The 18,048-nt window shown below is 35.7% G+C and overlaps 1 protein-coding gene across 1 annotated transcript in view; it reads right to left on the bottom strand.

The window, feature by feature from the left end:
* ascc3 (activating signal cointegrator 1 complex subunit 3) overlaps window positions 1-18,048 on the bottom strand; it is a 218,019-nt gene that overhangs the window by 8,289 nt on the left and 191,682 nt on the right. The window contains exons 31-38 of the mRNA XM_059507374.1: window positions 17,264-17,401; window positions 16,559-16,679; window positions 16,346-16,478; window positions 16,137-16,262; window positions 9,169-9,280; window positions 8,773-8,907; window positions 5,134-5,358; window positions 1,276-1,427 (exon numbers count right to left, since the gene is read on the bottom strand). Coding sequence (XP_059363357.1) covers window positions 1,276-1,427; window positions 5,134-5,358; window positions 8,773-8,907; window positions 9,169-9,280; window positions 16,137-16,262; window positions 16,346-16,478; window positions 16,559-16,679; window positions 17,264-17,401 — 1,142 coding nt within the window. The remainder of the gene's footprint in view (window positions 1-1,275; window positions 1,428-5,133; window positions 5,359-8,772; window positions 8,908-9,168; window positions 9,281-16,136; window positions 16,263-16,345; window positions 16,479-16,558; window positions 16,680-17,263; window positions 17,402-18,048) is intronic.

Here is an 18,048-nt window from a genome sequence, read left to right as displayed (position 1 = left end):
AATTTGAACAACTATATATATATAACTCAAGATTAATCGCACATGCTCAGTTGATCTCGCTCTCATTCTTTGTCTGTTTAGGCTGGTTAAGTGCAATTCTATAGAGCCTCTGTACAAATTAGAATGGTACACATTATGTTATCATTACTAACTTACTTAATATTCAGTACACGCACAAAGTATAAAACGATAAGGGCATAACCCTATGAAAAAAACAAACAAACCTTGTGGTTGTTGAAGTTCTTGCATTCCTCTGCAGTTTGCTTGTAAATAGTGCAGATTTGCACTGGAATGGGCTGCACGACTCTGGTATTGCAATACTGCGGTTATCGTGACAGCCCTAATTTATAGGCCTAGGCTAGATTATAGGCTAGATTAATCTACTGACCCCAGTCAGGGTCTTCTGGTTAGACGTACAGCAGGTATCTCCATTTGATGTTGTCATGATAAGATTGTGCAGCAAACACTAAATCTTTGAGGCAAAGCAAGCGGATGCTAACAGCAGAACAATGGCAGGCCACACAGATGCAGTGGTCACAGCTGTCCTCAGGGGTGTGCAGGTAATCAGCACCTCTGGGACACCCTGGATCAAAGGACCTGGAGCTCCATCCAGCTCTGCTGCAGGAACGGGTTAACATCCCGTCACTTGCTGCTTCACAAGCTCTTTGTGCACTAGAGGCATCAAGCAGGGACATTTACTACAGGCAGAGTCTTTTATCTCGGATCCCTTGAGCACTACAAGATAGCAATATGACCCGAGCTACATACAACATCTGGGTTTGTTTACAGACTATAGGAGGCTATAAGATGCCTGCACCATGATAACCCCATTCCACTGAGTGAAGGTAAAAATACAGTAACTTCACATTTGGTCATTTGAGTTATGATCTGTCCTGTGATAAGACGGTTGTGAGAATGTCATAACAGATTTTAGTTAAGTTAATCCTACATCAAATTGTTTTCAATGTACTTAATGACACTACAAAACATGTCATGTTAACTATAAAAACAATCATAAAAAATACTGTTTATATTACTTAAAAAAACGGTTACAATTCTGTCAAATAATAATTATATATATATATATATATATATAATTTTTTTTTTATTTATATATAACGATGCTTTATATAGTGAGGTTCAGCATAATTTATATCAGGTTTCAGTACACAGAATATTTGTGTAGGGAGAGATGTTAAAATGAGTGATGAGTGTTGATGACATAAGGATGTACAGTAATAGACCCGGTACAGGACATATTAGGTGTTTTTGTACCTGAAGACATAGAGATCCTGCTTTTCGATGTGAGGGAGTGTGAGCAGGGAGGAATCGTGAAGCCATCTGGCCTGAATGATCATCTGTACAAGGTTACAAATGCTCAGCGCAGACACGAGCCAGCCTTCATTGGCCACCACATCCAGCATTGCCTGCAGAGAGAACATCAGCACTTTCACTACGCTTTAACATTTGGGGTTAACAGGTTTTCGTTTTTTAGGAAAAGAAATGGATAATTTTATTCAAAGTAATATTTAAGATGTTATAAACTATTTCTATTTCTAACAAATGCTTTTCTTTTGAACTTTCTGTACATCAAACAATAGTTGTCAATGTTGATAGTAATAAGAAATGATACAATATTTCACACTAATTGTATTTTTAAACATAAAAATAAATATATATATATATATATATATATATATCTTACCAACCCCAAAAACTACCGTAAATATTATACAGCATAAATAGAATCATATTCCTCCCTTTAGATACACTAAGTGATGCTGATATGGAATATAAACAATCAGACCGTTAGGAATATCAATGAGAACTACTGGTACTGTATCTCTTTATTTATTGTTCAGCTCATCTTGTAGACTTCCACACTCTCTCTCTGCTTCTGTCATTCTCTCCTCCTCTAAGGTTAAAGTTTGCCCAGCTCAGCTGCGTTAACAAACTTAATTAATCAAAAAGTCATTTCCTCTGTAACTATGAGTAAGAAGCCCCTGAAGAGCACCGGAAAGCCCTGCAAGTTAATCAAAATGCTAATGCAGTACAAATTAAAGTTGTGATTAACATTTCACAGTAGCTGCTTGAGTAAATGGAGGACAGCAACAGGATGATGGGACAAACCTTTCCGCAAGGAAAGAAAGAGACGGACAGGCATTCACAAATAAAAGTCCTTTAAAAAAAAAATAATAATAATCAAATAAAGCTTAGTAAATAAATAACAGAGACCTGAAAATAAACACATTATTAATCATCCAATGACTGGTTAGCTAGTAACTAGACTAGACTATCGTTTATGTAGATTTGAGTATTTATTACGTCATTTTATTTACTGATATTAGGCCTTCATGTTAGAATTATAATTGATAAATGACTAAGGCAACAACAACAAAAATCCTCTTAGAATATACTGTGAGCAATCTGACAATCCATTTTAATTTTTACATTTTTTTTATATGATATTTGGACAGGAACGTAAACCGCAAACTAGTTGTTCATCGACTACTTAGTTTGAAACTCTGGAGTGAAGTTTACACAGTTACTAATTGCAAATGAAACTTATGTGGAAAACTCGAATATCGCATGAAACCTCCGCTGTGTACAAACAGACAAAATTTGACAACGGCTCAGGCATTTCAGAATTATAAAACAACATTTGAGATGTGATGAGATTGGTGTGCTGGCTAACCCAGATCAGATTTTTTGTTGCACATCAAGGAAATTATAAGATAAATGCATTTCCATTGCGCACTTTTTTTTAATTATTTTCTCATTGGATAAAAAATGTATTCACCTCAAATGAGCACATAAGGTTTTAAGATTATATGCTCATCGTGATGTTTTCATGTTCCCAATGTTCATGTAAACTCAGCTAAAGATGCCTAATATGTCTGTTCGCTTTCATACGTCACATTTAAATTCTAGAGAGAGAGAGAGAGAGAGAGAGAGAGAGAGAGAGAGAGAAAGAGAGAGAGAGAGACAGAGACAGAGAGAGAGAAAGAGAGAGAGACAGAGAGAGAGAGAGAGAGAGAGAGAGAGAGAGAGAGAGAGAAATAAAGTGCAAATAAACATTCAAATGTAATCATCGCAGCTGGGCATCATGGGAAGGGTTAATTCTCTGACATCACTGCAGGATGAGCTCAGCTGTGTGAGGGACTGAAGGCTATGAATGCATGGGGCTGCCACAGCGGGAACCCAGAAGAGTAACCACATCATGTAGAAGCATAGCCAATCACTCCCAGACACACACACACACACACACACACACACACACACACGAGCCATTGGCAGCGTGGACATATTGTCCAGTCTCTGGCCGAAGAAAATCAAGAGTGCGGTCTCAGGCATAGCCAATTGCAAACAGATTCGAAGGCATGAACAATCAACATCAGGTTGCCTGGCCGGCTCAGGCAGCTCAGGCTTTTTATGTCATATTCTTTTTTAATCAATCAAGCCACTCTGTCCTCAGAGTGTTGCACTGATTCTGTTTACATGCATCAGAATAACACAGGACAGTAGAGCACTATTAGAGCTGTCTCAGAAAATACAACACCCACCCACAAACACACCCACACTATCCACAGCAATAATAGAAAAATTCAGGTTGTGAACACTTCTTTTCTTTAAAAGGGACATATATTTTCTCAAGTAAATCTGGTCTTGCTATTATTTCCTGCTCCAACACTGTATTTGCTAAACTGACCTTAACATAAAAGACCTGACAGATGATAATAATAATAAAAGTTGCGACTCAAGATAAAATGTATATTTTAAGTTAATTAGAGTCTTTGTCCAAACCAGTGAGACGCGACAAGCAATGCATTTATTTAAATTTTTTCTGCGACGTCATGGTTGGGAACAAGAATATTCAACTATTTGACCAATAACAATGATAATCTCAGCTCACAATTATGTGCTTTGTATAACGGTTTCATATAATTATCAAAGGGTTTAATTTCAGTTTGAATATCATTGTGTGAGACTTCTTTAGCCATTATGAACGCAACAACTGATAATTTACCTCAGATCATGAAAGTAAACGAAATAATGTTGGAAACATCTAACACTGACAACCAAAGCTCATCTGACATTAAATCATGCTTAGAATAAACCGAGCATCATGGTCCATTGCCATGGACACTAATAGAGTTACTATTATAGTTTCTGTTCTTGGCATCAATAGCCTTGAACCAAACCAGTGAACAAATGAAAGAAAGCAAACACATTATAGTTTTATCAGATTAAAAACAACAACTTCATACTCATGCAGATTAACAGAAAAATCAAAAACATCCCGCATGAACTAACATCATGTAGTTAGCTAATGTTGACTTCCCAAAACTCAAGCCAACACTGCTGGCTGTGAATCTCATTTCCAAGCGTCGACTCTGATTGGTAGATCTATCTTTAGCATTATGGGTAGTGTACTTCTTTAACAAGAACAACATTTGCAAATAAGCACATTTTAAAAATTAAGATACATTATTGGTAAAAAATCTATTTCAGTATTGTAACAATTGGAGTTTTATTCTAATGTTGCACTATATAAATATAACCAAACAAACAGGCAGTTGACACAGTATAATGTGTTCACTGACATTTTTTTACAAATCAACAAAGATTTTAGGTTTTATATATCCAAATATCTTTTCTTTTCTCCCCCACGGGATATACCGTATTTTCGGGACTATAAGTCACACTTTTTTTCATAGTTTGGCTGGTCCTGCGACTTATAGTCAGGTGCGACTTATTTATCAAAATTAATTTGACATGAACCGAGAGAAATGAACCAAGAGAAATGAACCAAGAGAAAACATTACCGTCTCCAGCCGCGAGAGGGCGCTCTATGCTGCTCTGTGCTCCTGTAGCCTACACTGAAAACATAGAGCGCCCTCTGGCAGCTGTAGACGGTAATGTTTTCTCTTGGTTCTTGGTTCTAAATAAATGCAACTTATAGTCCACTGTAACTTATATATGTTTTATTTCTCATCATGACGTATTTTTGGACTGATGCGACTTATACTCAGGTGCGACTTATAGTCCGAAAAATAAGGTACTGCTATCATCAGAACAAAACTAAACTGCTCCTGAGAACCTGTTGTGTTCAGTCTGTAGATCAGCACACACCTGGCAGATGCGGATGGAGTTGTCCAGCACGGTTTTGGTGTCGGTCCCGTAGTCGCTGCAGGGCAGCTGTGCCCGGCTGAAGTGGGCCTGCATGAGCAGGTGTGTTTTGGTGTGTGCGCTGTCATACGAGTGAGGGTTGACCTGCAGGGGGAGCTGCTGCGCCAGCTGGCTGTTCAGTTGGTCCTCGTTGTGGCGTACGGGGAGCTCGGCGTACTCTTCTGCTTCCTGTAAACACACACACAAAGCATCCGCTGAACACCAGTCACTTACTTTCATGTCTGATCCACATCCAGCATATTCTATCAAATGCCCGATTTAAACTATTACAATATTCTGAAAATTGAGCGACTTCCTGTTGTAAAGGTAATGTCATAAAAACTAAATTAACAATTAGAATAAAGCCTGGTCATATTGCGCACAATCCAGAACTGCATGTTATTTAAAAAACAAAAACAAACAACAACAACAACAACAACAAAAAACCCCAATATGTAACAAGTTTCTTCAATGACTTTTCATTAGGATATCACACATCATCTTTTTCATTCTCTTTTCTCCAGCCATCTGTCAAACAGCAACCCCTTTTCACTGTCCAATCAACTGCCAGTGGATACTGGCAAGTCCTGCCCAACCTTCTTTCCCTCAATGAATATACTCTTTTGTTAAGAAATATTGACCCCCAAATCTCCAACTGAATCAGGATATTTCAATGAGAATCAGGAAGCAATGAAGCATATTCTTCTACCACTACTCGTAACTGTTAAACGTGAGCTTAGATTTATCTCTCTATGAAGTCAGCATTGTACAGAATATAAAGTGAAAAAAATGAATAAATAAATATCTGATAAATAAATGATAAATGTAATACGAGGCCAATTTCTTGAGTTCAGTTTGACTCTTTATCTTTCAGTGACATTTACAGAGAAAGAAACATTACAGTCCTTTGAACTAAAAAGCCTGTTTGCACTTTCTGTGACTCTCCAGGCTGTATTACAAAACTTGGCTTAAAAAAAAAGAAAAAAAGAAAAAAGAGAGAGAGAGAGATGACTGTCGAATAATATTATATTCATTGTCGTTATACAAGTCCCAAAATCAATACACAACTAAAAACAAACTAAGATATCACATATTACAACTGTAAACGGAGTTAAATAGTTGAAAACTATAGTTTAAAACACCTTATTTTAATGTTTTTCTTTTTTAAAAGAAATCAAAACCTACTTTTTTGAAGATTTACTTTTGAAGATTTTTCATACAATACAAAAAAATAATGATAAAAATAAATAAAGATAAAAAAATATTAATGTTTAAATAATGTTACTTCTTAAATGCTATTATTCAATTCAATTCAATTCACATTTGTACATCGCTTTTCATGAATTTCAAATTTCATGGAACATTCAAAGTTTTGTAAAAGAGGGGAATTATGCAGATTCAGGGAGGCTGTCAAATTGCAGGTTATTTATTTTATGATTATATATATATATATATATATATATATATATATATATATATATAGAGAGAGAGAGAGAGAGAGAGAGAGAGAGAGAGATAATCATAAAATAAATATCCTGCAATTTAATTTATATATAAAAAATATTTATATATAGCACCATAGAAATAGAGACCAAAAATATTTCTGATTTTTTTTTTAAAAATAAATCAGTTGAACAGTTTGTAGCTTTGCTGTATGATTTTAATTGCTGAATACAACCAAGAAGGTCAAGACCATTGTGCTGTGCTGGGATGGGGGGAGATCTTGTAGCTTGACTTGTTCTCTCATTATGAACCCTTCCACGGTAATTAGAGGACAATAAGAGTGAATGAGGGGCTGATGAGGGAGGCGTCATGTGGAGGGGTCATTTGTTGCTATTGAACGACTGGTTAGAGTGAAAATAGGGGGTCCTGCCCACCTCATGTCATGCTTTTGTTAAGCACCAGTGTGAGCGGTAGACAGCGAGCTGTAATGACGGAGTGGTTAGTGGATAATCAAGCGGGAGACATATAACTGTGAGGATCAGTGATGTATCCCTGCTGCCTCAGGCATCATTACCACATTAACATGTGCTCTTTTCCTATTACTGACACACAAACACGATGGCATTCAAATTCACAGGCATGACTCAAACCTTCTGTATTTTGCCCAGTTCAGCAGATGTAGCCTGTGTGGCGATGTCTTTAACATCAGGAAATCTGAGCTGGCCTCTAGTAAGTTTGTTGGCTCAGTCACACAGCGGTCACAGTCTCTGATGACTTCTTTTCTTTTTCAGTCTTTCAGAAAGGTTACGGATAGATCTCAGGAATGACTGTCTGTAAAATGCTTTATTGCTGCTTGTGCGATTATAACAAAAGAGCAACTAATCCTACGCTAAATTAACCTTTAATGTGACTTATTTTTACCTGGAGTTTTTGCAAGACGATATCATCAAGGAATAGTATGTGAAATCACACATTAAGCATTATCCACAGACAGCACAACGTTTTATGTTGAATCGTTAGTCACAATTAACAGAAACAAAAAACCACAAATTTGGAAATATTCTCAAGAGAAAAGCATAATGGAAACATTTTAAATAGCATCACAGTATATATATCTATATATATATATATATAATTTGAAGTTGCAATGGGCTTTTATGAAGAAACATTAAGTAAAAAAACCTTTTTGTTCTGGAATTTCGATTTTCAAACTGTGCCAAATTTATTAGAATTTTTTTTTTCTGATGTCCTTTAAATAATAATTGATGTGTTATTCTTTTTTTGTTACATAATTGTTATAAATTCTAATAAACTAATAAATTATTTAATCATGTTATCATCAACAATGTCCAATCATCAACAACAGATTTGTGTGGAAACCTTTTTACATTTGTGTATAAAATTAATAAAATGTATACAATTAATAAGGGTTTTCTAGGTCAAAGCGACAGAACAGAAAACTCTGCTTATTGGGCATATAAATTATATAAAAATGCTTCATTTATTTCAACACGTTCATCAATATTTGGTGACAAAAATCAACAACACACCAAACCAAACAAAGAAACATGACAGAATGTCTAACAGGATTTCAGATCTCACCTATTTTTGGTCATTAAACTAAATGAAGAAATAAACGGAATGAGACACCTATTCATAACACATTCGTGGAATGTAAATTTAAAGCACATTGCCATTATTTCCCATTAAGTCGCTCTGTCTCTAATCTCAAATGCTCTATCAGGACTGGTTATAAAAACTGCTCAAGAACATGTTTTAACAATCTTCTTGGAGAGTTTCCATCAGGTCTGCAGTGCCTCTACTATGAGACAGATGTCATGTCATGAGGACGTCAGTGAAGTGTGAAAAGCCTTTATGTCTCAATTATTGCCGCGATCAGTGAGAGAGGGGCGGCACTCTAATGGGATGAACGAAAAGAGCTGCTAATTTTCACACCAACCCTTAGGGGTGCAATTATGTGTGTGAGTGCTCAGCTGTATCCAGCCAAACTGGACTCGTGGAACAATCATTAACAGTGTCAGGATGTTGGCCAGTGAAGGTGGTGATGCATTGGTGTTTAAAGTGCACCGTCCCCGAACGCATCAATGACCAGAAGATGAGAGGAAAGAGTGGATCCTTTCAGAATGAATGTTTGCTCACCGACAGGATGGCCAGCAGCTCTTGGACGGGCAGCTCTGGCTTCAGACGCTCTTTGAACATGCGGATGGTCTGGTGTTTCAGGTAATAGTAGGATGAGATGCGGCCGTACGTCAGCGGCTCGATGGTTTGCTCGTCCTGAATAAAACACGCCAGAGGTCAAGATACAGCCGTACAGTGGGCAGGTCAGAGATGAAATACTCTGTCAGTCCTCCAGCAAAAAAGACACACTTCTGAAACAACTCTTAGCTTCATTACAAAAAATCGAGCACTCTGCATCACTGTCCACATTCTACACACAACACTCTCATGAGTCATGATAATGCAGTAGTAATATCTGAAAACAGCAGGTTATTATTGATAACTCAAATAAGTTAATTATTATAAAAATGACTCTACCTCCTGTATTTCCATGCAGTAGGAACACTCCAGATCCCTCAGACTCCTCTCCACCAGGTTTGAAAGGTATTTGTTAATGGTTTCATGGCTGATGTCATCCAATTTATAGTAACTGAGAGCAGATAAAAGTGGAAGGAATAAATAATGTGTATCAAATGTATATACAGAGAATCCACTTATTGTATAGGTTTTCAATATTGTATAGTAAAAAAAAACATCAAAACTTCTTCTTGAGTATATTTCAACACTGTGAGCATTTTTAATAATGCATATCTAGAGTATCTAAAGACCCTTAAAACAAGCTAACAGCATAATTTATTAAAGAATCTTGGATAGGATAAGATATGAATGTATCTTGAATGTAAGTGTATTTTGTACCTTGGCAGGTATTCCTCATTTTAAAGACTAACAATAATAATAATAATAATAATAATAAAAAAACAGCACCTCAAGGCAAATTATATTTAACCTAGCATTACAGTGTATAACCTGCGGTGTTTACCTGACCTGTGTACAAAAAAAAAAAAAAAAAAAAAAAAAATATATATATATATATATATATATATATATATATATATATATACATATATTAGCGGTTGCATATATATATACATATATATATATATATATATATATATATATATATATATATATATATATATATATATATATATATATATATATATATATATATATATATATATAATATTTATTGTAGGCAGATCTTTTTATTTTTTAATGTGTTCAAAGTTCTATTAAACTAAAAACATGCATATACACCAAATGGTTCAAGAACAGCATGCAATATACTTCGGGGGTTTTAGGCAAATTTTACAGAAATATTAAGGGGTTAAAAATAAATTCTCTCTCTCTCTCTCTCTCTCTCTCTATATATATATATATATATAAAACAAACTTTAATTTCTCAAGCAGTTTCGCAAAAAAAAAAGAATCGCATGTTTCTGCCACTGAATAAAAACTAAAATAAGGTAGTTGCGACTTTTTCGTCTCACAATTCTGACTTTTTTTCCTCAGAACTGAGAGATTTAAACTCGCAATTGTGACTTATTCAGAATTGTGATATAAACTTGCAATTGATTCATATTGAGTTTATATCTTGCAATTCTGAATTCATAACATGCAATTTCAAGAAAAAAAGTTGAAATTGCGTGATATAAACTTGCAATTCTGACTTTTCTTCTCGCAACTGCGAGTTTATATCCGCCAATTTTGACTTTCTAACTTGCAATTGCGAATTTATATCTTGCAATTCTGACTTTATAACTCAGAATGTTTACTTTTTTTCTCGCAATTGCATGTTATAAAGTCAGAATTGCAAGATATAAACTCGCAACACCTCCAGAAAAGCAACGCTGCGCTGCCAAATTATTCCCAGGTTTGCTGGAAAGCAAAAATCACTTCCATGCTCAGCAAAGCTCTAAGAGCCACCACATGAGATCCACACACAACTATGCACTTCCTTAATTCTGAGTGATGGCAAACATTTCTCCTGCTGTGAGCAAGAGAAAAAAAAAGACTATATTTTGCAGAAACTTTAACTTTTTAGCACTCGAGCAAGGAAATATTACAAACATGAACTCTGTGTGTTAATAATTAGCAAAAACACATCGTGGTGACATGTAAATAAAGATGTCCATGTACACACACACTGCTATTCTTTAGTGCTTTGTGTCCAGAAGGATAATTTACAGAGCCAGTTTCAGCTTGTACACGCTTGCACAATGTGAAAATCTCCAGCCAGTTAACAGGTGGAGTGAGGTGTCATGAAGGTAACTGCCCGATGTGTGTGTGTGTGTGTGTGTGTGTGAGAGAGAGAATGGACATGTCTTTGACTCAAAGGCCACAGGTCTACAGAATCTTTCTGAATTTTTCATAGCGTCACATTATTATTCCACAGTTCAAAAGCTGGTCTTAAACAAACCCATTGGGAGTTAGCTAAAAAAAAAACCACAGGGCTGTAGTTTCCATCCTTAAACTAGACATTAATTATTATTATTATTATTATTATTTTGATGCTGTGTCTTTAGGACTTCTTTTGGGATATGCAGAGCTGTAGGTGCTACACACCACAGCTTATATGTAGAGCAGTTATTGCATTAGCAAGTAAAAATCCAATAATTTGGTGTCATTAAACACCATCATTACTAAATGGTTAAGATTAGTATTAAAGAATTATAAGTGTAAAATAGCATCAGTCTTTCAGCTTGTTGTGTGTGTGCTGTAGTGAACATCTATAGCTGATTAATAAGGCTGTGAATCTTTGGGAAGGCAGCGATTCGATTCGATTACGATTCATAGGTTTTCGATTCGATTCAATAACGATTTTTGCAAATTTAGAATGATTCAATTCGATTCGATTCACAATTGAATTCGATTCGATTATAACGATTCGATTCTGCATTCTTTAAGTGCATTCACGGGATTATTTAAATGCTTCTACTAAATTCTTTAAATGCTTAGTCAGGGGGCAAATTACAGTAGCATTTATGGTTAGAGAACCATAGGTTAGAAGAAAAAAAAACTTTTGTCCATTGTTAAATGCTAGTTTAATGATGCGACATGGCATATGTAAAAATGTATGTAAGCCAAGTTTTTAAAATAGAGCTTAAAGAGTATTATGTATAAGCTAACATTTTGTCACACCAGGGGCGTAGCCATTAATTTCAGAAGTGACAGAAATGTCAAATACAATCATTTTATGTATGTAGCCTATATAATAATAATAATAATAATTATTATTATTATTATTTCTTTTTTTTTTTTTACAAGGAATTATCTTCTTTTTTAATTACTTTTAATTAGCTGTAATAAATCAAATACACTACTGGACAATAATCAATCATTTGTAATATATATTTTTTTCCTAATGGCAATTTTATGATTGTTTTATATTCTAGGCTACATTTAATAAGCAATTATTTAAATTTTCTGCACAGAATAAGGTAGAAAATATACTTTATAGTTTCTGTACTGTAATAAATGTCAATTAGCACTGCATCATTCATAAACTGTTTGTGGGTTTCATCAGTTCATTCTGCTTTTATTCAGTTTAGCTGCAGATATAGCCTGGCACGTCTATGAGAGCGAGATCGCTTCTCTTTCAGTGTGAAAACGTCTTCATCTCTATTTAACTTTTCCTCTCCACCAGCGAATGATTCTGAGAGAAAACGTTTGCTAATGAAACAAACGCTACTTTCATGCATCTGATTATCAGATAAATCTCGCGCTCTTATTTCAAGGTCGTTGTTAATGCTGTGGTTAATTTTAAACGTTTCCTTCGTATATTCGGTTCATCCGCGTTGTTTAAAAACATTTATCATTCAATGGATCTGTGCGTATGATTTAGACACTTACATTTCTGCTCCGTCCATGCAATAAATACAGCTGTCGACGGCTCCGGTAACTCCGTCGGTAAGATGCAGAGAGCCATTGACAAACTATAGAAAAGTAAAACTACTTCACGTTAGCATTACTGGCCACGAGTCCAATAGATCACACGTCAGCTGCGTCAGAGACGAACGGAGCGCGAGCGCAATCCTGTGACAGTCTCAGTCGGTAAACAGTGGAGCGCGTGAAGGACAGATAAGAGGAACGATTCACGAACACTCTTCAAGGTCTCCATTAATTCGTGCGTGTAGTAATTTAATGTGTATACATTTTGAAAGCATTGAATCGCTATAGAAATCGCGATTCATTCAATTCTTAGCATTTTGAATCGATTGCTGTCCAAGATCGGCGATTCACGATTCAAAAATCATGTTTCAAGATCGATGCATATGAATCGACAGGGTTTGTAATCGATCAATCGAGAAAACAAGTGAATCGTTACACCCCTACTGATTAAACCGTTAGCATCATTTAGCTCCTGTCTCAGTCTGTGAGGTCTTTATGAGTCCTGATGAGATTGATGGAGCTACTGTGCACTATTATTAACATACAACCTTACTGGAAACATGCTGTTGTGTTGTTTCGGAGTTGTATCATGTAAAGAACAAAACCTAGTGAGTGGCTGCACCTCGGCTGCATGCGAAATCAAAGATCATCCCTCACATCTGATCATTATTCACTAAACAGCAGGGCTTTTGCATGTTTTCTTTAAATGTCCATTTTTTTAAATTGAAGACTAAAAAAACCCCAAAAAATTAAATAACCTTTCTCTACCAAGCAAATGTGAGGAAAATGTAAAAAATAAATAAATAATAATAATAATAATTGAAGGGAACATAATATGTCTGTATGTTCTGTAAATGTAATGTCTAAGAAGCACACATTAATTTATATAAGCAACAATTCAGGGTTTGAAAATTCAACTTTCTACTGATCTCATTACATTTTAATTAATGATAATAATAAAAACACTCCTGTTTTAAATAACTCTGCATCCGAGCACAAGAAAATATACATAGCTGTATTTAAATATACATATGAATAGCACCTTATGATCTCACTGCGAAAAAACCCCCCGAGAAAAAAAAAAAAAAAACGGTGCTGTTTGTCACCCCTATTCTTGTTTCCAGAGCAAATATCTTAAATCAAAGGTAACATTTAGCTGCAAAGCAAAATAACAGAATAAGTCTTGTTTTCTTGAAACTGAACAAAAATGTTTATAACTAACACAGGGACAAATATCATCATATCATGGGCTCAGAAACATCTACTTAATTCAATTTACATGATATTTGTCCTTGGTTTAATCATAAACTCATTAAATCTGGTTTAATTTCTCAGTAAAACAAGAACTACATGCATTTTTGTGATTGAAAAACAACAAAACTAAGGAAGATTGATCATATTTTGCTATTCATGCAATATTTTATGCCATTTATGAATGTAAGACTTTCTTTGATTTTAGACATTTTAAAGTCTTAATGTGTGTAAAAGTAAAATAAAGACTTTAAAAGCAGAAACTATAATAAAATAAAAAACATATATAAAAATAAATAAATTAAAAAAAACCTTGATTTAATCACATGATTTAACCGAACGGGATTATGAAGACTCAAACATTTCTTGCTAAAGTACTAAAAACAGACAAGCTGTTGAAACTTAACTCCCATGGCATCCCAACAATTAGCGTATAACTGCCCGCATCCACACAAAAACACCTGTTCACTCTTTAGCAATAAGGCTGGCGGTAATTGACTTATAATTTACATGATCTTAAAGGTACGGTTGGAAAACAGTTTGTTTAACTGTAAGGTCAGAGAAAAGGGTGTAAAAATAGACATGAAAAACAGTTAAAATTACAAGTGGACTTCAGGGGGAAGATCTAGATGTAAAAGTGTAGAATCTGGCCCATATGAAGAGTTTGATTACCTCAGTCATGAGAGTGTGTGTTTGCAGTGAGAGAGAGGGCACAGACAGGTCTTTATGTTTAATGTGTCCTGACAGGCGTGCAAATGTCAGTGGAATGTTCTGGAATCATCTTCTCCTATTCATCGCAGACGTCTGAGCTGCCCTGTGACCCTGCCAGGCTGGTGTGTGTGTGTGTGTGTGTGATCTGTCACCCCTTGTTTTGTGATGGAGGTGTAAACTGTCGGGGCTGAACTGTGTCCAGGGATGATGTTGCCATGGAAACACAGTAAGTAATGAGTCCTGTGGAAGCGGTTGAAGATGTTTTTCTGTCTTGTGCTGCAGTCGAGTCACTGCGGTTTCACCCAACAGCTCGGACTTCCCACTAGGCCAATTAATAAAATATAATTCAACATTTTCTTGTCTATTTAAGCTATTGAGCCAGACTATTTTCTATTTGCTTTTCTGAAGAGCCACATACTGCAACCTCTAGACAGAAAAACATATACATTATGTGCATGTGGTAATGGTTCTTTAAAAAAAAAAAAAGGAAAGGGAACACACACACACACACACACACACACACACATACATTGTACACACAAGCTTTTTTTATGGCCAAAGTAATAAAATGACGCAGATTAAATGCTTTATTTTATAATCTCCTTGTTACATGTTACATTTAACAATAAATTATTAATGTTATTTAATAAATTAATAAAGTATTTTTTTTAATAAAGTAAGATTAATTGTATCCAAAATAAAAGTCTGTTTTTACATAATGTGTGTGTGCTGTATATATATATATATATATATATATATATATATATATTTCTTAAATGTGCACTCGTGTATATTTTTAAATACACATAAATATATACAGTTCACACACATTTATTGTGAAAACTAACTTTTATTTTGTATGCGATTAATTGTGATTAATCGATTTGACAACACTATAAATTATGCATTATTTAATGCAACTAACCCTATACCAAACCCTTATCATATAGTAAGTACAAGTAGTTAACTATTATTACTCTGCACTTAAATGAATAATTACACTAACAAGGACACAGCGAAATAAAGTGCAACCATTAAAAATACCAGAGTAAGTGACAGCAATGATAAAAAATAAAGATGGCATTTTATCTTTAATCTTTTAATCTCTTTTTCCAGATTTATGCTGCTGTGTTGGATGGTTCCTTGAGGTCTAATTGGTTAACGTTGGGACAGCATGGTTATGAAAGCATGCAGTGATTTTTACAGCAAGATTAGTAAAAGTCCATATTGTTCATTGTTAATTAATGATACCTAATGCACTCTAAATCTTCATAAAGAAAAAAATTGCTTCATGAACACCATGTGTGCCAAATGGGACATTCAATTCAATTCAAGTTTATTTGTATAGCGCTTTTTATGAAACAAATGATTGCAAAGCAACTTTAAAGAAAATTAAGTTTGTACAATATTTAGTAGCAGACATGACCTATCTCTGATCTCAGCATTACTGTTTTTTGGACATCCTGCTTTGTATGTATCAGCTGACCACTAAACTAAGTGTCCTAGCCACACGACACCACTGATGAGACTCAAAACTAGGATCGTCACTCGGGGTGAGACAGTGAATGCTGTGAGTGATGCACGTGCAGTACCTGGGGTTCATGACCAGCCTGCGGAAGAAGTACGTCCAGGTGATGTAATCCATGGCGTCTTGTTTTGAGGTGACTGTGCCTGCTGCGATTTCTGCATTCAAGTGGTCGGAGAGCACGCTCAGAAGACTGCAGATACACAGGAAAGACACCCTTTCTGTCATTATCAGAGAACGAACACCAAACAGAGAGATTTACTGCTTTATACACACCTAGACTCCACGGGGAACGGCTCGTACAAGAACTTCTTATAGAAGTCCTTCTTGATGTCGTGCACAAGGATGACAGCCTTGCCCTGGTCATCGAACTGCGGTCGCCCTGCTCGACCCATCATCTGAAGAACATCTGGAATGGGAGTGACAGAGATTAACGACATTGGACAGTCAGCGAAAACACAGACACACACACATAAAAACAGATGCTACCTGTTATAGGGTAATCCACGTAGCGGCGGGTCTTTCCGTCATAGTATTCTGTGCCCTTCACGATCACCAGGTGAGCAGGGAAGTTGACGCCCCACGCTAGTGTGCTAGTTGCAATCAACACCTTAGAGAAAGGTCAAAGAAGACTGATGCAATGATGCTAAAATTTCAGCGTTGCCTCACAGGAATAAATGACATTTTAAATATATTCAAATATATAGACATTTTTTTTTTCACTTTCAAATAGAAAACAGTTATTTTAAACCGCAATTCGCAATATTTGATCAAATAATAGATCCATAGAGACTCCTTCCATCCGTGGAGTGCCTGTGGTAACTGAACTTTAGAAGTGCTTCACATGCTAAATTGTTTTTGCACCGCTATAATACTGATGTGTGAAATATCACATTTGCATTATATCATCATTTTACAGCCAGGGCTCTGAAGACACGAACCCACGAGAACAGCGAGCTGCATTAAGAAGAACGTTTCATTTGGATTTGAATAAATCGATTCATCTCTCATCACTCAAAAATGGCCCCGAAAAAGTTCTCCATGAGTATATTAATGAGTATTATATAATCTCTCAGCTGACAGCTATTTCCCACAAAATAGTTCCTATATTCAATTCACTGGCCGTTTCTTTGGGGATCAGTGTGGGAACGGTGGATCTGCTGGTGAACCACACATCACCTAACAGCGTCTCACCTGGATCTTACAGTTGACAAACAGCTCCTCCACCGTCTTCCTGTCTCGCTCGTGAAGTCCAGCATGATGCATCCCGATCCCAAACGCCAGGGTCAGCTTCAGGTTCGACTCTCTTATAGTGCCGATGATATCGTCCATCTAACAAGACACAGACGTTAGAAACCCTGGCAGACACTATGCACTTTCTTCAGAAGAAAGGATAGCAACAAAAGAGATGGAAATGTTAGGATGGGCAACAGTGGAAACAAATAGAGGGAAGTGCTGTTAGATGGACGGCTAACGGCAGCCGGCTGTCACTCAAACAGCAGGGTTTCAGGTCGTTACACGCTTCAGTACAGTGAAACAGCGGGACGCCCCGTATATCACTGGAACACACAGCCAGGACGCTGGAGCTGCTGCAGGCCTGCGCTGAGCAACAGCAAGTCCAAAAATGAAAGTGCTGACATTATTTACTCGCCCGCATGTTGTTTTAAACTTTTTACAATTATTTTATTTATTAGAAATTTTGAAGAATCTTAACCACGCTCAATTGCAAAAAATAGCAGTTCACAGTAAAAAAATAAAATAAAATGACACTATGAATATAGAATAAATGTTTTATACACATATAACATTGATAACATAAATGTCTTTACTGTCACTGATCAACTTAATGTACTGCTGCTAATTAAAATGATAAAAACATACATTCATAATTTACCCTAAGCTTCTGACAGCAGTATATTTGTAACTTGTAAAGCCACCTTGAGTTTGTAAAAAGTAATGAATAATAATAATGAGGGCAA

This window comes from Carassius carassius, chromosome 24, assembly GCF_963082965.1.
Source record: "Carassius carassius chromosome 24, fCarCar2.1, whole genome shotgun sequence".
Lineage (NCBI taxonomy): Eukaryota > Metazoa > Chordata > Actinopteri > Cypriniformes > Cyprinidae > Carassius > Carassius carassius.
The sequence above is the reverse complement of the archived record's forward strand: the minus strand, read 5'-3'. Positions and strand labels throughout refer to the sequence as shown.